This window comes from Aquila chrysaetos, chromosome 8, assembly GCF_900496995.4.
Source record: "Aquila chrysaetos chrysaetos chromosome 8, bAquChr1.4, whole genome shotgun sequence".
NCBI classification, from domain to species: Eukaryota; Metazoa; Chordata; class Aves; order Accipitriformes; family Accipitridae; genus Aquila; species Aquila chrysaetos.
The window spans coordinates 14304980-14328010 of record NC_044011.1 but is presented as its reverse complement, the minus strand read 5'-3'; the positions used below and the strand labels follow the sequence as shown (position 1 = coordinate 14328010).

General features: G+C 38.6%; 1 protein-coding gene across 3 annotated transcripts in view; it reads right to left on the bottom strand.

Annotated features, from left to right (window-relative positions):
• The window catches only part of PLEKHG1 (pleckstrin homology and RhoGEF domain containing G1), a 140107-nt gene that overhangs the window by 82112 nt on the left and 34964 nt on the right, over nucleotides 1-23031 (bottom strand). For all 3 annotated transcript variants that reach the window (XM_030023215.2, XM_030023216.2, XM_030023218.2), the window contains one exon: nucleotides 18018-18092. In XM_030023215.2, coding sequence (XP_029879075.1) covers nucleotides 18018-18066 — 49 coding nt within the window. In that variant the 5' untranslated portion in view covers nucleotides 18067-18092. The remainder of the gene's footprint in view (nucleotides 1-18017; nucleotides 18093-23031) is intronic.

The following is a 23031-nucleotide window of genomic DNA, read 5'->3' as shown; positions in this document are numbered from 1 at the left end:
AAGTAGAGAAACGGCATCTATGGTACGTGTAAGTTTTCTGGACATTCCATTCCCACATCTCATTTAAATACAAAGTATTGCTGTAACATCTGGACATGAAGATCTCAAGGAAGGTATCTTAAAATACACTGAATAAACTTCAGAAGACTATTCTGTGATACCAGTCACAATTATGCCATAGATACAAGGACACAGGACAGTGATATTAAGCGATGTGCCAAGGTCACACAAGAAGGCGGTAACATTTGCATGCCCAAACCAGCGCATAAGCCTCCTGAGTGCCCGGGCTGTGACTCAGCACCAGCTCAGATGTCTCCTCGCCCATGATGGTACCTCTGCAAAATCAGCTGTGCTACTGGAGCCTGCTACTGAATAGACGAGGAGGGAAATACCATATATAATAATGCAAGCACTATACATTACTTCAAGCAGGCCCCCAATCCTAAGCAGATGCACACAGAAAACCTTCCTTGCTCCACCCAAAGCACCTCTAGTCCTCTACATACTCTTCGAAAAATCACCTAAATAAGACTGGAAATAGAACAGGGTCTATACACGCATATGTAGACGACCATTTTCAACTGGCTTACCAATTGCTCAACCATCCCATGGCTAATTAAGACAAAAGGCTAAGTTTCTAAGAATTAATTTGGATGTTAGGCCTTGGGTAAGGAGTCAGTGTGTTTAGAAATGCTGGCCGCAAGGACCTGGACTGACTGTAGGCCAACCGAGTGAGCCCCAAAATAGACAACAAATGGATTCTTTGTGTGTGTACTTGCTTCAGGACACAGTTTCTTCAGGTTTTGGGGGTTTTTTTTTGTGGTGGTTGTTCTCAAAGTTGGTGGTCCACTGATCAGCCTAAATTACTCTGCTTTCAGTGCAACATATTAGTCCTTTGAAAGGGACACATTTTAAGCAGAAAATTAGAATTAAATGCAGTGTCCTTCGAACTTTTAACCAAAACCTGTGTATCCATTTTTTTACCCTAGTGGTAAATATAGCCAGTGAATCACTATGTATTTCAACATCTTTTGCATCAGACTGTTTAACACTATACTGTTTTCAGTATCCAATATTGATAAAGAGGAAACTTGGCATTTTAGCAAGAATAATGGTCTTGGGAGAATCTGAAGAGATGACAAGGGAACTTTCAGCAACAGAAGTCATAATTAGGACTGAGCCAACAAGCAAATTTATAAGCCATTAACATATTATTTTGATCACTAAGTCATATGCACAAGGTTAATAGACATAATACACAAAACCACACCCGAGTGCTTTGAAGAAGCAGATAATACTCTGTGTATGTATATAGCTAACTAAGCAACTATTCAACATTACAGAAGTGGTAGGGGTTTTTTGTGCTTCTGAAAACAGAATTCTCTTGTATGACTTCTAGAAATTCCTTCACTATTGACTTCTAAGCCTAACTTTCAAAATCCCACTTGCTTTTAGACAAACCCATTTCACTTTTGAATGAGCTTCATAAGGTTCTCATGCTAGACACAAAAAAAAAAAAAAAAGAAAAAGGAAAAAAACCACAAAAAAACAACGTTCAGGGCTATATTACACAAAGGAACTAAACACATATTTCCCATTTGTTCAGTAAGTAGGCCACAGATTTTTTTCTTCTGAAACCTTTCCAACTTAAGAATCTGAGCTCTTTTTCAAGCTTTGTTTCGTGCTTCAGTGGCATGTATACAAAACCGCCCAAGAGCCTTCCGTTGCATTGTTATTAATATTTGCAATACAACATATATGAAGAAAGAAAGGTAGACATCTCATTAAAGGAGAGATACCAGCCTCTGTCCTCCTCCCAGTCTACTTAAGCAACACTTCTCAGCCAGGAGGCACTTCTTTGGTGGGGAGCTACAAAAAGCAAGGCAGAAACACCAAATCCTTCTCTCCTTTCTAACTCTCAGCCAACCTGATTATCAGGTTTTCAAGTACTCTGCCAAGGTACTGAGAAAAGATCACAGGATAAAGTCTAATGGCTACAACTGTGTGATTTAAGAACGAAAGTGACTTTAAGTCATCAGGTTCAGTACTGTTTCCTCTAATTACAGGATCATTTCCTATCTGGACATTTATAGTTTTCGATTATACAGCTGCTAAAATACCTGTGATCACAGATGACTGCTGTATTCAACAGCATCCAAAGTTCAAGGTAACAAAGTGAGCTCAAAGTAGCTTTTATCTTCCTTTCCCCTTAACCCTTCAAACACCCTGAGATAGCTATTATACAGTAATGTAAGATACTGTTTGTCTGCAAACTGCCAAAAAGGAAAAAAACCAAACCAAAACAAACCCCACAACTACAAAACACCCTCTGGATTTAAACATTATCTGTAAAAAGGGCTCTGTTATTTACTAGTTAGCATAGTTTTACTCTGTAATCTGCATTCTATTCAAAACCTTTAAAATAATTTTGGACCAGCTCAGAGCTTTAAACCAGGGATTTCTCCCTTTTTTTCTACCTAAAAGCAAAAAGAAAATAAGGGGGGGGGGGGGGGGGGGGGGGGGGGGGAAGAAAAAAAAAAGAAAGAAAAAAGAATGTGCATTAATTACAAGGTACTGACTGACCTGGATTAGCCTTTATTCCATGTCAGCAGAAAAGAATTCCTGACATCTGCATCAATTACAGGGGCAGAATAGGCTTTTCCAGGTGGATTTCTTGTGAGAAATAAAGAAAGAAAATCAACTTTTTGCTTATTTGGGCACTAAGTGTAACACTGTGTAATCTACTAATGAGATAGTACCTTTCTTACAAAGCTTTTCAAGTTATTTTAGGAACACAGCAATATATCATCTCATCAAGTTTCTGCCTGTGCTGTTTAAATTGTTGGGAGGCCAGTTTTCCCTTATTTACAAATAATCCTAAGCTTTTTAATCAAGTGAGAGTAGGGAAACAATGCCTACTTCTAGCCAAATAAGAAGAGGTGCAGGATTCAAATACAGTCAAGTCCTAGCACTTAAATTTCAGAAAGAACACCAAAGCACTGAAGACTGCAAAATAAGGCATGAGAATCATTTACTGTCATCATACCGACAGACAAAAGAAGCTTCATCTATTCAGTTTACACAGTCCATAAGTACCTGGCTGAGGGTGACAGCCATATCTTCAATCAAACAGAAGTTTAATGTTGGAAGCTAAACACACAGACATGTTCAGTCTAGAAACAGGACTGAACTGACGGCATAATTAGGGATAAAATCTCTTTGTCATGGTTGATTCTCCAACATAAGTTCTTGCTTTAAAGACTAAATCTCTTTGTAAAAAGTACGATGTATCAGAAACAAAACCTTTGCAATTCAGGTCTTCAGCTTCCAAAGACCCCATTATGCAGAGGATGGGCTCGAACACCTACTGCAGTCCTTCCAAGCCTTAAAAACTTCTAGCGACCTCTCCAACAGGTGCAGATTTAGCGTTTACTCTTTCCACCAGGAAGTCCACTTATTTTCCTCAGCTAAACCAGAACTCATTTAAAACCAAAGATCCCCATTTTTCTTCCCATGCACCAAATCCAACAGGTAATACTTGTATTGACAAGCAGAATTACTGCTGTGGACACCAAAATCTAGCACTGGATTTGGAAGAAAGACCAATTAACATTTATAATCAAAGCCATATAGTTTTGATTAGTTTTACTTTTATCATTTTAAATTTTAGCTATATACAAGGGACAAAAGTATCAAAAGTATTCAAATAATCCTGTTCAAATACAGAATGTCTCATATGTAATTTTTTTGAAGTTCTTCATAAACTCAAAGTTAAGACAATGAGGATGTCACCTCTGCGGGGACAGACTGCATAAAAGTCAGATTAAACACTCTGAATCCAAGACTTGGAAGATGTTGTTAAGTTGGAAAAAAGGTAGAAAAAAAGGTGACAACCTTTTGCTACTGACTTACCAAATGTTACTATACATAGTTGAGTAGAAAGAGCACCTATTCTGTAGAACTTTACACCTTATGAAGTGTTTCAGATGAAACATATAGTAGCAGAACTTGATGTTTAAGGGGAAAATCTACTTCCGATACAGTACTGTAGGAAAAATTATACCCAATGTATAAAGTGAAATATCAATTAGTTGTGTTTCTTGACAGATTGTAAAAACAACTATAGGCTGAAATGTTTGAACTGGGATTTTCATATATCTTTACTTAGTAACAGACTAAGTCTGCCAAATACAGTATTTCAATACACCCAGACTTGAGGAAACTTGCCAGAATGTCTAACTTGGCAGAAAAAGATTAAGCAGGATCTAGACAGGTCAACAGGTGGTATTTTCAGCTCTGCAAGATTCAGGCATTTTGGGGTTGGTGGGGTTTTTTTCCTTTTTTTTTTTTTTAAATTTGCATTCAATTCTAGAAGAATTATAAAGGATCAAACATGGAACCAAGGAGGCTCCCTGTATATCAGTGCTTACAAACACATTTGTTGGCTCATGTCAAGGGCAACCCATGTTATATCGTTTTTCTTTAGACTCAAAAGAAAAAAAAGGCATAGAAGCAAAAGGAATACTTTTTCCCTCCAAACATTACCTTCAATATGACTTTCCCCACCCCTCAGGCTTCCCCCCCGCCATATTCTCTGTATTTCACATTAAAGATTTCCTGGTATGACATTATCAGTGTGGCCTTTTCAACTCTTTTATTCACATTCAGAGAAGGGTGTGGATAACTTCTAAAAGTATCTGTAAAGTAAATATGCCTATAAACTCTGACAATTTTATAAAAGGCAGTTATTTGTCTGTATTCAGAAATGACAACTATACAGTGACATTTTCCCACCATAGATAAGTGCAAACCTGGTTTTGGGTATCGTACACTTCAGTCACTGTAGTAATTCCATGGCTTTTAAATTCATGAACTTTAAGAGCTTGTACACTGATTTTTATACTCAGCAAAACTTTGATTTCCCCATCTCTCAAAGAAGGGACCCACAGAAGCCACCCTGCAGCTATCCTCCAAAAAAGTGAAAATTTAAATACAGGCTCAGCATCCCCAAAGAGGAAGAGAAGTAAAAAATAGAAAGAAAAAAAGCACAAGAAAAGAAAAAAAATATTTTTTTATTTAAAAAAAAAAAAAAGTACATTCACAAACACCAAGAGAATGTAAAAAGCTGAGTCAGAACCTCCCCAGCAGTGCTCATGAAAAAAAAAAAAAAACCAAACCACAAACCATCCCCCCAAAAAACCCACCCCAAAGCAATCAAGCTGGGGGAGAGCACAGACAGGAAGAATTTACCTGCCATCCAAACAAAGTCTCAACCACTGTCTTCAGTCTGTTCACAAAAAGGAGGGCTCAGCACTTAAAAATGCGTGGTAATTCTGGTGGTTTTGGCTCACTCTCCCGCGCCCTGGTTACACAACCCCAGCTGGGGCCAAAGCTGGCTCCCATAAGGTTGTACCATTCCTCTCCCCATCCAGGAGAGCTCAGCGTAGTACAAGGCATAGGAACACACTGCGACAGTTGGATTTAGAGCACAAAACGACTCCAAAGGCATGATCGGAGTCATATCCACGTTTCTCCATCTGTCCGAAAGATGTGTGGCAAAATGGGCTGGAGCTGCTGTATTAATAATGTGGATTCCAGCCAGGCCTGAAGTGATGAGCAAGTCGTGGTCCGTGATAAATGCACAGCGTCCATATATATTACGAAAGTTTAAGTCACAAGAAAAGATTGCAGAGGCACAGCTGTATTTAGAAACAATTGTTCTCAGTGGGAAAGCTAGACTCAACATCCAAGTTTCTGGAAGCGGTATACTGAGCATTTTCCCCAGAAGCGTACAGCACCCTGAAGGATGCACTGTGAGTTCCCATTGCTGCTTCTCCAAATCAAATGAAGCTTGTCATATCATCGTGAGCCCCTTTAGCTTTGGGTGTAGGCCAAAATATCAGTACTCCCAGTACACTTCCAACCTGGCAACCCTGCACAGTAGACAAACTCTATTGTTAGAAAACCTTAGGCGTAAACATAAGACCTGTTCAAAAGCCATCAGTCCCTGCTATCCTAGCTGTAGCCAGGTCTTGTAGCAAGAGTTGCACAACTGTAACAAACACAAGAACTCAAGTTCTCAATGGCAGTAGACTTCTTAGCCATATGAAATGCAGGCATTACTTTCCTTCAGCAGTTCTGTTATGAAACACTTGAAATATTTCTGAGCACTTCATTAAATGCACAAAGTTAACAAGAAATATGCAGCTAGCCAAATAATTATATTTGTATATCCCAAAATTATAATTTCGAGATGCAACTTAAAACCGCAGTCCTGCAACACAAGTCAACTATATAGCTCCTTGCATTCACCCATGACTCCATAAATTGCAAGAACCCTTCTCCTTCCAGGCTCGTAGCACACTGCTCTGTTAACACCAGTCTGGAGAAGTGGGGTCCAGGTATATGAGGAGATGTGGGGCTGAGTTTTTTCTTTCAAGAGGCGGAAATGAGAGGGGATGACAAGCAGCAGAACTAAACAATTACCTTTAATAGCGAATATGGTTTTATAATAAAATTAGGACATTCTTCATAAATATTTCTGAAGAGGGAAATGAGCAACAAGTTCATGGCAGACTTCACACTCAAGAAAATCTTTCCGTCACGTGGAAGGATTTTCTAGCTAGCAGCTGTCAGCGGAACAAGTCTTTAAATACTTTGCCTGTTTCAGCAGGTCACAAAATATTTGTGTGGTCAGGTTGAGGAGGGCAACTTTGGGGCACCTTCAATTTCATTCCAGTGCCAGGTGCTATAAGAGTAGACTAGTGCCTCTAATTAATACTGTCACTTCTTTGAAAGTGGAAAGCCTATGACTTCCAAAAGATTTAGACAGTCTTTAAATAAATATAATTTACTTTACTACTACTCAGTTGTGAAAAAAGAAATTACTAAAAGACATGAGATACAAGAGAAAAAAAATCCATTTTTATATATATATATCTATACTTACAGCCATAAGAAGGTGCAGTCTGTGTTTCATTTTGAATGATTACAGAGCTCCTAGGGCTGGGATCTAATACCAAGACTGCCTTACTGGCTAGGGATCCTAATTGGGGACAAACCTTGAAATGCAGCCATTTTCTTTCTGGAAGAGTCGTAGCAGAGTCGTATCTTCCTAAAGGATTTCCTGTTGCCTACGAACTGTATATTTAATTAAAAAAAACATTCAAGACAGGACATCCCATCTTTAGAAATGCTGGCTTGCTTCAGACATGACCAGACAGAACCATCTCCTGGCCAGACATCAGGCAAAATTCCCTAATGATTAGCCTTGTACATAACATGATTCTTCAAATGTTGCTTTCCATTGTGAAAGATATACCCTCTCATGAGATAAGATTTAACCATCAACATGAAATTTTTATACAGTGAAAAGTACAAATATATGAACTGATAACCGCCCTTCTTAACAAACAGACATTGAGAGGAAGCATGTGGTTCATTACTATCTCAACAGAAACTAGACATAACAGAACCAAATAACTTGGATTGCCTGGCTTTCCTGAACCAGGAAAGTCCAGACTTGCTAGGAGAGAGGTTCTATTCAAACTCTCACCACCTTAAACAATTTTAGTCGTTCCATCATCTGAAGCACAGACTACCTGGTGTGCATATGGGAAGAAAATTGTGTATTGCACCTGGAAATTGTGTCCACTTTTAATTATTCTATAAAATACATGTTGTGGGGACCACTGCCAAGATGTGTGTAATGGAATTTATATTAAGCCCTGTTCCACAAAACCCACAACTAAGAACAGCTACTACTTTCAAAGGATTTGGTAACTCTTAATGTCTTGAACTGCACAATCGGTTTTACAGCATGTTCTGACCAAAGAGGCTACCAGAGCATAATGTGGCTTTAATTTAAAGAATAAAAGCATCCTGTGTGCTAAATGTAACCCCTCCAAGGCTCTTTTGCCTGCACCGCTAATGGACCTGGATACAGTGCGATAGAAGCAGCCTCCCACCTTTCCCCCACTTCACCTTCCGCTCTCTTCAGCTTGCTGACTCTTCAAGAAGAGGACTTCAGTAGTTTGAGATATCGCTCCAAAACACGTAGAAAGCTTCTATTAATATTTTATCGCTCATAAAACATCAAAGCCAGCTCCCCTTCTGGTTTATCAGCAAGCAGCAATTTCCCCTTTTTTTAAGCTAAATTAAACTACGGGGAGCCAATTAAAAAAAGCAAAACCTAACAACTAAGCTTTCCTCTGTATTAATCTCTCTCAATTTAGGATATATCAAGGCCTCTCAGCCCACTTCTAATGTCAGTGGCATAGTTTGAAATTACTGCTAGACATATAATTGACTAAAAGACAAAAAAAACCCTGCTACAAATCTTAAGTGATAATTAATATTATCAGGCTTGAGTTTGCTAACTATATAGTACCTGTCAAAGTTCTTCAGAGTCAAGTGGTAAATAACTGGGAGGTACCTGTACTGCTGCATGCCTTGGTAACTCAAAGGGCAAAAAAAATCTTTGTATCCTTATTTTTACCACTTTGGATCTCTTGGTTTTAAGGCTGCAGTCAGCCCAAGATGAAAGAATGTAACCTTGACAATCTAATTTATCTTAAGAATTGTAGCTTACTTTAACTGGTAGTAAATAATCAATTTTTGCCTCTTATCCTTCCATGTCCTTTAAGTTGCTTTGGAAGAAATATGGCTGGGGAGGAGGGGAAATCAATGAATCTGAAAACAGATTTCTGGCATGTCACTTGAATAAAGCAGCAAGATAAAATATGGAAGAAATTTCAAAAGGGAGGAAAGCACAGTTTTGGGGATGAAAGCTGATTTACATTTAAGAAACTGTTGACTTTACAGTATTTAAATGTATTTTACATCCTATTAGTGTAAGTAAAATCAATATTAACACTAACAGAAAGACTGACTGTTACTATTGCTCTTTTTCTGTATATTAACCCTGCGCAGTTGGCAGCAGTCTGGAGTTCTTACCACTGTTTGTGTTTCCACACAACACTATGTGGACCAGTAAAAACCCTAGAATATATGATAGTCACCCCCCCCCCCCCAAAAAAAAAAACAACAAAAAAACCCACAACAAACCCACCTCCTGAACCCATGATGAAAGTGGCAAAGCAAACTACTTTAAATCATGATTTCTAAGATGACAATTTTCATAACTACATCTTTTTAGGATGTTCTAAGTACTGCAGAACAGTAATTTAAGGCATAGTAGTTGCTTTAACAAAAATAACCATTCTGTTTGGTGACAAAGCCTTCCCATAAAAAAAAAAAAACAAAAAACCAACTCAAACTCAAGAGAAGCAATGGCTATCATTCCCGACCTAGAAAAAGCAGATGTAAAGTATACTGCTAACATTTGTAATCACAGAATAGTACTTCTATATTTTCAGTCCAGGTCACGCACATCTAAGACTGCAGTATTACAGAGATATCAAAGCGTACCCTCTGTCCGGGGTCTTCTCCAAGAACTATTATGGTACTCAAATTATTTTAAAACAGGAAAAGATAATTTAAACCTGCAAGAGCTTCTTTAGGATCAGCAGCACATTTCTGAAATGGTAAGCAAGACAGATGCTAAGCACGATACAAAAATAAAAAGGGCTATTTATGAAGGCGTATTCAATCAATCATTTTCTTTAAAGTATTTTATATACATCGCTAAGCTCAAAGTAATTAATAAATTTAATAATTAGTTGCCTTTTATTATTCCTGATGGCCATCCACCATGAAGAAGGGAAATGTTCCCCCCCTCCAATCCCACCAAGGAGCACTAAGGGTTAGCCATCATTAGAAGAATGCTGGGGCAGGAGCTGGGGAGCAGAGGGAGCGCTGGGTGCTCCCTGCCTTGCTTCACCATGCAGGTCCCATCGCTTGGGCCCCATCGCAGCTGCCCTCTGCCTCCACTGGCAATTCTGAGCGAAGCAAACAGACCACTAAAATTTTTGTTCCGATCAGAAAGGCAGATGCTGGGAATTCACTTGTGGCATCGTTGTGTTTTACTTTCAGGCTCTGTTTGTGGAGATATTTGGAGGTGGTGCTGTTTCTTATGTAAATATGATAAAGTTGAGAATCATATTGTTAAAAATTCCACTGGCAATATTTTACTCCGGATAAGCAAACTCAGCTTTAAGTCAGGCTGGTGGTCAAATTACAGCTTGCAGCTTAAATGTAAACAATTTTTTAAAAAGCTCACAATTAGGAGAGGGACATCTTCAATCAGTTTTAAATAGCATCCAACTGAGAGGTATATTTACACTAGAATACACAGAAAATTAGTACACCACTTGTTTCTTTGCGTTAACAAGGAATCTTTGCTCTTCCAGGAATATTTGAATTGTTTTAGATTTCTCTCAACTTGGAACATCAATTTAGAAATAAATTAGACCATTAGCATTCAGAAGGGCTTTAAAGAAACTAGCTGTTTTTCATCAAGACACATCAAATTTGCTTCATGCAAGCCACACTTAGTCTCCCTATTCTGTAGGTAAAACGTAACTGGTTTTGTATCATTTTGTATCATGTACAATTTATCTATACAAAAGCAAAAAGTGCATCAAACTAAAGTGCTACACTTCTTAATTGCTTGAGAGCTACGAATTAATTACCACTGAGACAGAAAAGCAAAAGTAATTTTTTAAACATGGGATCATCAACATAAAAAAACCCCCATAGTTTTCCAAACCTCAAGTTTAAGCAGTTCAGGCCACATAAGCTTTCTGTAACGTGCAGATGACTGGAACACTGATCTCTGGTGGGATACCAGCCAGCCAGGACACCAAGGGAAAGCACTTGGCACTTGAAGAACAAGTTATTCTACCTGTTAATAGCCCAACCTTTGTAATCAGTGACTTCACCACCACTACATTACAGCAGCTGCATCTTCACGTCTGAAGAGGAGCAGGCTTTACTGTACTCAACCATTTCACAATGTCCAGAACAGTCTACCTTTCACTGCCCTTCACTGCCCTACATCAAGGGAGCCACCACCACCACTAACCTCCTGCTCTTCCCTCCACCGCGCTGAGGAAGTTCAAAAGCCCATCCAGCTAACAGCCTGTTGGCAACCGAGAAAGAAAGTGGGACCCAACCAGCGCGGCTCAGTGACCAAGGCAGTGCATCAAAATGCCTTCAGGAAAAAAGCAAACTGATTCAACGTTGTGGTTTAATGCAGCATAACACTATCAGAGAATGTGAGCCACACCGCAGAGCACAGTCTGGTTGCAGCAAAGCAAGTGCCATGCAAGTATTGTTCCGCTGTACCTGCACGGCACAGCAGTTGCTTAGGCTGTTGCTAATTTTCAACTTTGGTGGACTGCAGCTAGCCCAAATTTCTCAAGAGAGTTATGACAACAGTCTACAACCAGTGTTTCAAAGAAAGATGTGCCAACCTCTCACAGTGTGCAGAGAGAGGCCAACAAGTTAGCGAGGAGTCAGAAACAGAATATCCAATTTCATCACCCTTCCGCTTTGCTTTTCTCCCATTTCCAATAGATTCCCAATTTCAAATCTGCTTTGGCCTCACCACCTCCTTTTATAAGCACTAGGGTTAAGAATTTCAGATATTGCCTTTATACAGACACTTCCACCTCCTTCTAGATATGATTTTCGGGGGGTTAAAAGCTGCTACAAAATGAGGCCATGAATAGTAAGTAAGGAAAAATAGCCCAGCACAGGAAGATTATATTACTGGGGACAGTGAGAACATAGCAAGCATGTACTATATTTTTCCCCAGCATTATTCTAGCTTCCAACCATTTTCAGCTAATGGGATTTCCTTGGTTTGCAGTGGCTCATTTATTTGGAGCTGTCTTCCAGAGACTTCTCTGGTCTCCTCTTCAACTCACGTGAATTTTTAACATTCACAATATCCTTTGTCAGGGAAGCCCACAGCATCTACCACCTTCTGCGTAAATAGCCAAGACCTTTTATGTTGAAATTCACCCATCTAGCGTTATCCGACAACCACAAGTTCTTGTCCACAAAATATCACAGTTGGTTTATTCCAAACATCTCTTCCCTTCAGTTAGGCAGCAAGAAGCTGCAGGAAACAGAGAATGGAGCAAGGAATAATAAAGAAACTAGTTCCAAAGAACAGGAACAGGTAGACGAAGTATGCAATCACCATCCCCCAGCACACGGATGATTCTGTGCCCATCTCAGCCCAGTGATATACCATTAAGCCTATGAGTGCACTGTTACCATGGTTAACTGTGACTTCACATGCACTTAAGATCTGAAAAAGCTTTAGAAAAGATGCTTTATTTTCCCATTTACTTTTGTATTTCTTTAAAACGAGTACAGTAATAATAAAATGTACCAACAACTTTCTCCATAAACATGGCACAAGATAGTACATTGCTACGTGCCCGCTGAAAGCCCCAACAAGTGCTGCGCAGAAGGCAGCACACAGCATTTACTAACCTCAATGACTGCACCCCGGCATTCCTGCCATGAAAGAATCAGTCTTAGCAAAACTTGGAGGTAGAAATACCAATGCTATTTTCTTCACCACATTTGAAGGATATGATCCCATTGGGCAGTCTACAGATATACATGGCTGCACTTGTGTGGTTTTCCTGTGCGACATTACATATTATGGCAGAAATAGCATGCAAACATAAGTCAGAGGAGTTATAAAACTAAATGACTCTTATCACGAACAACAACAGTAACAGCTGGTAGGCTCCCACTAGTGCCATCAGGTACACAATGCAAGGAAAAACACTGCTGTTACTATAGGATATTTTACAATGACATAAGCTTGCTGTCCACTGGGATTTGTCAGTGGCTGTTTATAAAGCCCAGGTGTAACATTAGTTTCCTTCAGGATGCGAGTGTGAACCACAAAGTCAGTAAGGGAGGATCCAGCTGGGGGAAGTCATGGCTCTTGCTTAATGAAAGAAGATGGAGGGGAAAGGGGGAAAGGAAGACGAGTTTGGGGGAGTTTACCTTCCTCACATGTTTCTCTTCAAAGATTTCTACTTTTAAGGCACAGAAAAACAACCAGTCGAGCTGACTGGAGAAACCTAATAAAGGTTCCCACATCCATATACCTTTTCTAAGCATTTTGCATAAAGCTACTGCTAAGGTAGCACTTGACTGATACCCATACACTTCCGAGTGTGGGAGCCTTCCAAATGGGTACTAAGGGAGACATCATCTGGTTTCTCTGAAGCAAGCCTAGCTACGTTATGAACAGCTGTTCAAAGGTATCATGACAGAAAAAAATTAATCAGCAATCCACAGGATGAAACACTTGGTTTTTTTATGAAAACCATTCAGTATCATGAAAACTTTGTTAAGCTATCAAAAACAATTCTTTTAATCCTATAAAAATAGATAATTCATAATGAAAAATCTACAATCATTCCCCTAAATTTTTTTGCAGATGAGCAATTGCCCAGCTCCAGACACCATCAGGAGCAGTGGCTGTGAACCACAGCAGCCCCTCTGCAAGGGAGAGGAGGAATTTGTGCAATGGGTGGGGTACTCCTGTCACAGCCTAATTTCCAATGGTTAACTATACTAGAAGTTTAAGAGTGACTTTTCAGCAAACACAGGCAGAACAAATGCTAATTCCTTTGCAAGCTAAAACAGAAATACACTCAATCCACTTCCTGGTATTGACATAGTACATTGTTCTAAATGCATCCATTGTAAACAGAATATAATAGCTCTGCCGTAGGAAAACAGTTAAGAAACAGTTCTATGTGGATCACGGTAGGGTTTTTTGTTTTAATTTGTTTGTCTACCACTCCTTGATAGCTACACAAGCTTCTTGAAAAATATTTTTCACATGTGATATACATGCACTTCCATCTTTGCAACAGCTGAATCTCCAGGTCCTGGGTTTTTTCCCTGCAATAGCACAAAGCAAGCAGTGACATTTATAAATGTAACTGTTGACTCTGAAGGGTTTGACAGAAGAGGTGGCAGAAAAGCAAATAGTCTGCCCACTCACTGGGGACCCTCAAGTCAAGGACTAAGTTACAGTAACTTAATTACAGGAAACTCATTTCTCAATTGTCTGCTTCTGTTAACTCGAGTATATGGAGCAGTGGGTCAGTGGGTGAGGGCAGGGAGGGGCACCACTAGGTTAAAGCAACACTGATTTTTTAAAAGTTTCCAGATAATCAGTTACCCTGCCAACACTTTGCTCAACCTAACTTAACCCTTATAAATGTGAAAGGTTAATTGTTAGAAATTTGTAACAACAAATACACTTTTTTTTTTTTTTTTTTTTTTTTAAGCCAATGATAGCAAGAATATTTCTTTGGAAAAAAAAAAAACAAGCAGCAATGAGATGTCTGGAAATAATTAAGAAAGTTCACATAAACATTTATGCATGTAAGTAGCAGTGATATTTTAAACATGAGAAATTAAACACTGACTTCCTAATTCTGACTCAGCCATACCAATGAAACATTTCTCCATACTAGTAAACTGTATAAACGCTAAGTAAATAGAGATGCATATGATCAAAGACTATGGAAGTTTATCTTATAAGTCAGTGCTAGAGCAGCCACTGGCATGTGCCTGGCAGTTCTTTTCAGTAAGTGTTATCATAACATTCTTTGAAAGTAAGGGTATTTATGAGAATAAACCAACAAAAATCTCTCAAAGCTCTAACTTCCAGCGCTAATGATTTAGTATCATTAGAAGACACTAGTATCAGGTTTTGTCTTTAGTAGAACATTTTCATCAAGACATAAGAACGGGTCTCTAAGTGAAGACTCATTTTTATTTATTATTTCACCTTTTTTATCAACATCTAAAAATTAACTTCAGAAGACTGATTAAAAACAAAGCATCCAGATTAAACCAAGGTTTATCTGTTATAGCACATTTTAATACAAACTGCTTGAAGAATTTCATAATCTCTTATTGCAACAGAATACAATAACAACTGTAATTTGAAAATGAAGACTCAGCATTATCTCATAATTATAATTAGCTATATTTTATTGTATGAATTTCTTACTTTGCCAACATCACTAGTAATCCATCTAAGTACTTGAGGATGTGTTACTACAATCTAGAAAAAAGTGTTTCAAGTTGGTAGTTATTCAGCTTTTTTCCCCTCATGCTAATAGTTTATAAAACACAGAGAGTCATAAAAACCAACACACTCCAGCAAGCTTCACTGAAATTGCCTGTTGCACCTCAAAACCTACAGAGCTTGTTTCCCCAGGCAAGAACTTTACCTATTTTTCAGGTGTCTCATACCTCGGTCAAAAACCTGAGGTATTAGGTTAAGGAGGGAGAGACGGTCAATATTATCTGGAAACAAAAATAATGTGGAGAAGTCAGACTATTTCCAGAGGCCAAACATGAAAGTTGAAGCGCAGCATGCCGGAGAAGGCTCTGCTACGTCCATGCCCACTGCCTTGGGAACCCTGAAATTGAACATCCCAGGAGGCTGACACTCCACTCCCCCTGCCACCCATGGGAACAGCTCCCTTAGCATCTCATGATTTAAGGCTATCTATATGTCTAGATACACACATTTCTATATATGTATATACATGTGTATACTGTATGTGTGAGAGAATACATAAACAGTTATACAACCTTACACGCATGGTTTCTTAATGACCCAGACAACCATTTTTCATGTGTCTTCTGTGCATATGGGAGATTTCAAGTCACAGGAATCTTGTACTAATTCCCTCAAAATGTACAACAAAGCATACATAGAGTAGATTTTTTTTTAGTTGTGGTATCCCTAAACACTCTAGTCAAATTTTGTGTCTGAAAGCTTTCCAGGTTTATCTTTCCTTGATAAAGTGCAGGACACTGTATTATGTGTCTGCTTGATTAGACAGACATCAGAAGCTACTGAAAAACACAAAAATCTTGAAGATACTGAACAAGATCCTCAGGGCAGTTTCTAGATCCCTGCCTAACTGCAAAAATGTTTCTGGAATGTTTTTTACCTGTTGGCAGTTCTGGTGAAATGAAACCACGTTTACAGAAACAAAGAGACACTGAAGGCTTCATGAGTCTTCCAAAAATTAAATGAAACGAGCAGTTCCCTGCCTCTCTCTCCTGTGCCTAGACCTGAGCAATCCTGTGTTCAGTTTCAACCTTCTAATTTGGGGATGGAGCTAGCATGAAAATGAGTGGACACTGGCACCTTGGATGTCCTAACCTCAAAGACCGTTGTCTTTTCAGTCTCTAACAGGTACACACACTAGCTCTCAGTCCTCGCCCATCCCTCTTCACAGGCACCAGTCCCTGACAGCCAGCATAAGGAGGAGAATCAATGTTTGTTTGATGGCCATATGATGCCGTCAGTGACTCCATCATTAATGATGCTCTGCAGGATTCTTTCCATTCTCTCCCCTTCCTTTCCCCAGACCCCTGCTCCCAGCCCATCTACAGCTCTGTGCTATCACAAGACCTAGCCTCTCTAACTCCTGACGTAGAGCCAAAGCAAACCTTGCAACTCACTTACTGGAAGCTGCTTACGGGGTAAATTAAAATATAAATTTACAGGGTAAATAAGAGAAAATAAAGTTACTTTTCACAGACACAGTGACTTTTCCCCAGATTTGATCAGATTACATCATCCCTATGTCTCACTCAATTCACTAGAACTCCTCTCGGACACTAGGGAGCTGAAACACAGCAGTATCTGCCACCATTCCACAGCCAGAAAAGACATTCCACGTATAACATATGTAATCAGTGCAATTTTAACACATTTAGACTTCATTATACCTAGGAGAGCCACAGATGTGATCACATAGGCTACTTTTAGGGAAGCAGTCAGCAAGGTACATGACAATTTGTTCCACATCCTAACTCACAGCACGAGTGTAGGCTTTGGTTCTAATTGGACTTCATCCCAGTGCTTTTAGCATAAGGGTTTATTTATGAGGGGGAGCACACAACATGCGAATCAGAGAGAATTCAGTCTTTGAAAGACTAGCTGTAACTGCATCTCTTACGGTGAGAGTTCTCATAGTAACATGCACCAAGCTTTACAGTAAATTTAAAAAAGAAATTAATAGAAAGGCCTTTTGCAGTCAAGCATAGCTTAATATCCTTTACATGGAAAGAAATTTCTTTCTCTGCTGTTATTGATGTGCTTTTTGAAATTAATATTGCAACACGTTCCTTGATGCTTTTCAAATGTCAAAATTGAGGTTCAAATGCAACACAAATATTTAAAACTAAATTTTGAGATGTGTATGTTTAGGTTTAGAGAGAAAGCAGTATAAACCAGCCTGAGCTCCAAGCTTTATTCAAATTAAAACACACATCTGAATGAATACGGCCCTTGTGTGAGGACAGCAATGATCTAGAAAGCAAGCGTATACAAGAGCTACTACAAGTTTTGCCACAAAACTGTCAGAAACACCTCACAACCTCCACGTGAAATAGCAAATTTTTATAAAATATTTTAATGAAACATTCAGCAGTGATTCTGAAGAAGGACTCAAATTACCAGGATTACAATTGTTTTTAAAGAACAAATTTTCCCTGAAACCAAGTACCAAACTTTCAGATGTGTGAATTTAAAGTTAATGGACCTTGAAAAGAAAAAAAATGGTCTCATTTTCAGAAAGACTAAGTATCTCAAGATTCCACTGATTTTAGTGGAAATCATGCATATTCAATTCCTCCTTGTATAAATCAGCCCACATCTTAAAGTCAGCTTCGGTTCTATGAATCTTAAGTATCCCATATGAAAAACGAGCCTCCGTCAACAAGATCTCTTTATCGAAAGGGGACAAGACATCTTCTCTAAAGCTGAAATCCTAGCAGCCCACTGGTCCTCCCCCCTCATTATATATTTTAATACTATCATGGATGATGGGCTAGGGAGGGAGGGAAAGGTTACACAAAAATAAGTGAAAAGTTCCTGCTATTTAGATAAACATGCACACATAAAATTAATTCAGCCCTCCCTTAAGTTTAAGGCCAGTAAGGGAAACTCACTCCTTGACTTCAAAAATTATTCACAAAATCACAATGCTTCTTTTCTTCAATAATTAGTCAAAGAATGAAAGAAAACTACTAACCTTCACTCCTGGGGACAGGTTCTGTACCACCTAGTGTTTTATCTGGCATCTCTGCAGACACAGGCTTAGTAAAACCTAATGGACACAAAGCAAAGAAAGCATTCTCCATTAAAACCAGTGTGTTTCAGTAGGACACTCCCCTGCCCCATGACCCCTGCGAAGGATGGATTTTCAGCTTTCATCTTACATACAAACACGGAAATGATATGTAAACAAGCAAAACTCCCTAGAGATTAACTGCAACACCATTCAGCAGACTGTCACCTGGACATACTGCCAGGTAGGAAGGCACAAAAGGACCCTCTAATAAATTGCAGTGGTAGACTGAAAGCACTAATTACATCTGGTGAACTTCTGTCTTTGAGTTTGGGTATTCTCCCCCCCCACCCAGTGAATTTGTAGCGAGAGGCCAATGAACTGGGATGGAAGAGCTGCTTACACTCACGCACTGCAGAAGTTAATGGAAGAGTGGCCAAGCGGAGTGTCACATCAGCTTGCATTAGACATAAAATCCCATTAACTTAAAGCTTTACTACACTGCAGAGCACCAATATTTCTTCCATCCCAGCAGTGGTCAGAGAAGAGAAGGCTTCTCCTCAGGAAGGCAGTGAGCCCGTCTCCTCTTACAGCAGTGTTATGCACCCTCCGTGGTATGGCTGATGGCCAACGTGTGGCCAACCCATACTGACTGGGATTTTGTATCCTCCTTTTTAGCACCTTTGAATATTTTCGCATCACCAGCTGGATCGACACTCCATTTTACATAATGAAAGCCTCAAGATTAGATAGGACGCATTAAGACAAGACAATTCAAAAAGAGCAGGATGCTCTGTCTGAAGGAGACTGTGCCACGTGGGGCAGGGACTTCTCCTCACCTGGCAATTCGGGTAACACAGTGCTGGGTACAGTGCTACACAGAGCACACAGCGCTGGAAGTACTAGCAGTACAGCCTGAATTCCTACTGAAGTCACTGAATTATCTTGCTTCTAACAATGTTGAGGCAACAGAGCTGATTCGGCATGCAGATTTTAGATGATCATCAGATCCAGAGTTATGAGAGACCTCCCTGGCTCACCCTGCAGCAGAACTGAAACTGAACATCAAAAAATGGCCTTTTTTTTTTTTCTCCCTTCTTAAATTACTGTGCTCTCAAATTCATATGGCTTGTTTTGAATCCTGTCACCAGGCCTAGAATGAAAACATTTCTGCCCTAGCATCCAATAAAGGGCTTGCGTTTACAGTAAAACCAAACTATACAAAATGCATAGGATTTCTTAAGCAATTTAAGTCACAAAAAGTATTTCAGGTGTCCTATCCAGGGCAAGTACATTTGTTTATTTAATTCACATATACGTAAAAGGCTTAGAAATGTTAGACACATCTGAGGCTACAACCCACTAGCATATCCTAGGGTACAAACAAATTCTTATTTAGCTGATGGAAATTCTACCACGTATGATTTTCTACATCAGCCAATTAATCTCTACTCGAGATAAAATCCACCAGGTCTTACTCGGGAATTAGTTTGTCCTTAACATGTTTCATCCACACAACATTACCCATACTGAAGACTTGGAACTAGCAGAAAAATCTTCTCTAAACTCCCTAAAATTAATAGGAATAATGCTTATCCACCTGAAGGTCTGTGCACATGAGTTCATAAACCACAGCTGGATCACAAACTGAATAAAAAGGTGTGCCCTCAACAAAGGTTTTAAACAACTATAAAACACCTAACGGTCTCCAAAATCCTTTATAAATTTGCTGTAAAACAGAAACTTACTCCCCAGAATCCTGCTTATTATCATGGAACAGTTGGCTAGAATAAATACACCAATTCTAAAACTTGGCAAGCTCACGTCCAACCCTCTGCATTCAATGATGTGCTACATATTGTCTGTGAACATTGTACCAGTTTATAAATCAACTTCTAGTTATCCAGTGATTTACTAGTAAAGTTGATAGGAACTAGTTAATCACACAGTGCATTTGAACCAAGAAATCACATTAATAAATACAACATTTACTTCTGTGATTCATATCAAAAAACCAAGAAAATGTTTTCTGTAAATTCTTAATTCTAAATAAATAATTTCATGTCACAAATTCAGGAAACTACATGTTTAAAATAATAAAACATAGATATCCATGTATTTGTTTTCTGGTTTTGGTTGGTTTGAGTTGCACAGAATTGAAATAAATACGTAAGTAAACTTCACCATGAAAATGCTCACGGAGTCACTCACTGACTGTCCTGGTTTCAGCTGGGATAGCATTAATTTTCTTCTTACAGTACAGTGTGTTTTGGATTTAGTAAGAATAAACCACGACACTGACACATTAATGACATAAAATAGGTAGTCTCAGAAATAATTTTGGGCTTTTTAACTGAGATTTTGTAGAGGTACTAAATACAAGCAAGGAAAAAAAAAAAAAAAAAAAGACTTTTTTTTCCTGACCTCTTCTGCCCCCTTTTTATTTATGCAAGTCCAATTTTCCTTGTCTGAAGTAGGCCAACACTTCTTTCTACCTGAGCTTCTAAAGAAGTGATAAGCTTGCTTTTGTGTCATCAAAACTCAGCATCAGAAAGCATTACACTTAAAGTAAGACACCTACCTACCAACAGTCACTTCTCAGGAATTTAACGGAGCGCCCGTGCTCATCCCTCTCTGTGGAACACGACCTATCACTCCCAGCACAAAACTAAGCAGGATTCAAACAGGCATTGAATAACCTTGGCATTTTTAATAACGGAGTGGTAAATTGAAAGCTGGATCATTCAATTACTGCACACAAACCAGGGTTCAGACTTTCCACAGCTACAACAGCTCTCTGTTTCAAGAACTCATTTGGATAATCCAAGTCAATTTAAAAACTCCTGTCCTGCTAATGGTTTTGCACAGACTGACCAATTTAGCAGCTCTGCATTACAAGAAGTGATAGCAAGGGAGGCTTAATGTAGTTATAACAGGTTGAAGAAAGTCAGCCTCTGTGCCTAGAAAAGCCATCTTCAGAATACTGTCTAGAAACACTTGCTACTCTCTGGAATGGTTTGTAGCAATGAAACAGTCTGTGAAATCTGTTGCTGTTCCCTATTTTTTTCTAAATCACACAGGAGATTAATCATAGCAGAACAGTTCAACCAGGTGCAAACATGACAGGACCCATACAGAGCCTTCAACGTTTTCCTCTAGCATTGTCAATTTTAAAAATTACACCTAAAAACTAAGGTCCAGTTATGTGGCACAGAACAGTATTTTCAGTGACTTCTTTAAAAAGCACAGAAATCCATATATTTTAAGATGTAAAACATACGCTTCCCCCCCCCCCCCTTCTCTCTCATTAATGCAACTCGGTTCCACAGTTGCTAGAAATTGCAGAATATACTAAACAACTTTAAAAAAAAATAAATCCACATTTGTGGATAAAAAGGCCTATTTCATCACTCCTAGTCATATCACCAAGTAACCAAGATTTCTCTTCATGTAACCCTGATAAACTTAATTCTTGTAAGATTTATTTTGCTTTTCTTTTCTTCTGAGATGTATAACAAAGCTAGTGGAAGGAGGAAAGTTTGAAATAAAAGAAATATAGAATCCCGCTCTTGCTTCCTGTAACATACCAAGTTTTTAATGACTCAAAAAACAGAAGTCAAAGTTTAGCATTCCTTTATTTATTTATTTATTTATAAAGCTCCTAGTTTTAATCTAGGAAGGAAATCTCTGACAAATACTATTCATCAGACTAGGAAAGTAAATCTCTGCAGTAAGGCCAAGCAGGATGCATGTAAAATCCAGCAAAGAAGCAGCATTTGGGGTATAAGCTTGCTAGTTAAATGTAAAATAAAGTAATTCCGGCCCACTTTCTATACAAATAAGCTCCACTTATCTAAACAATTGGGATACTACTACTAATTTAAAGATCAATCCTATAAAGTACCTTATAAAAACAGTCTTGCAAGACCCTTCCAAACACTCTCACAATATAATTATTGATATAGCTTCAATTGGCCCTGCATCTTTGGCACAGCCATTCTAGCAGTCCACAGGGTACTTGGTATTTCTGAATTCATTACTCAAAGCTCCTTCTTGCACTCCTACCTATTGCTTACTCCTCCGGGCACTTTTTCACAGAACATCCCAGTAAGAGAATTTGAAATACATATGCATTCATAATTTATGAATAAACACAGCCATACTGTTTACATTTCTTAATTAAGCAAAACCCTTTAACAGTAACCAAAAACATTCAGATGTACGACCATGCATTTTCACAGGCCATAATCAGCCAGGGCCACCCAAACAGGCATACTGGGAGGTCCCAGTTCAAGAAATTTGTTGTTCCTTCTAGTAGATTGGTTTGCCTTTAAAATCCTGAGCTGCTAAAAATTGCAGATCACCTTTAATGTTATGAAAAAAATAAGATCTCAGTTGCTTTAAACACAGGATCTAAATCAATAGCATGTTATAGTTGAATTCATGGGAAAACATTCAAACTTACAGGACATCAGTGACTAAAAAATATTTTAAAAAAAAGCATGCTCGGGAAAAATATGAATTACCTGCATTTCACAGACAAATATAGTCCTTGTCTCTTAAATTAACTATACTTTGCTAAAAAAAAATATGAAGGGTTTCCAGTTATTAAAAACAGCTATTAATTGAAGTGTCGCGATTTTCAATTTTAAAGTTTAATGGAAAAAAAATCATTGGAGAGAAGACTTCTGTTCCATCTTTGTTTTCTCAGCCATTTATCGCTGTACTCTAAAAAAGCATCAAGCGGCTTGAAAGAAACTATTGTTCATCATAGGAGTGTTTGCAGTTGTAACTATGGAGTCCAACTATGTATTTATGTTGAACAACAATCATCAGTAACCAAAATCTAACCCGAACCTCCTCCTTTGTGTCAAAACCCTGGCCCCTGGTCTATATCTGTTCCAAATAGCTGGAAGTGATCATATTTAAGGAAGTTGGTTGGATTTCTTCAAAAACTTTTCAGATACAGTGCCTTAGA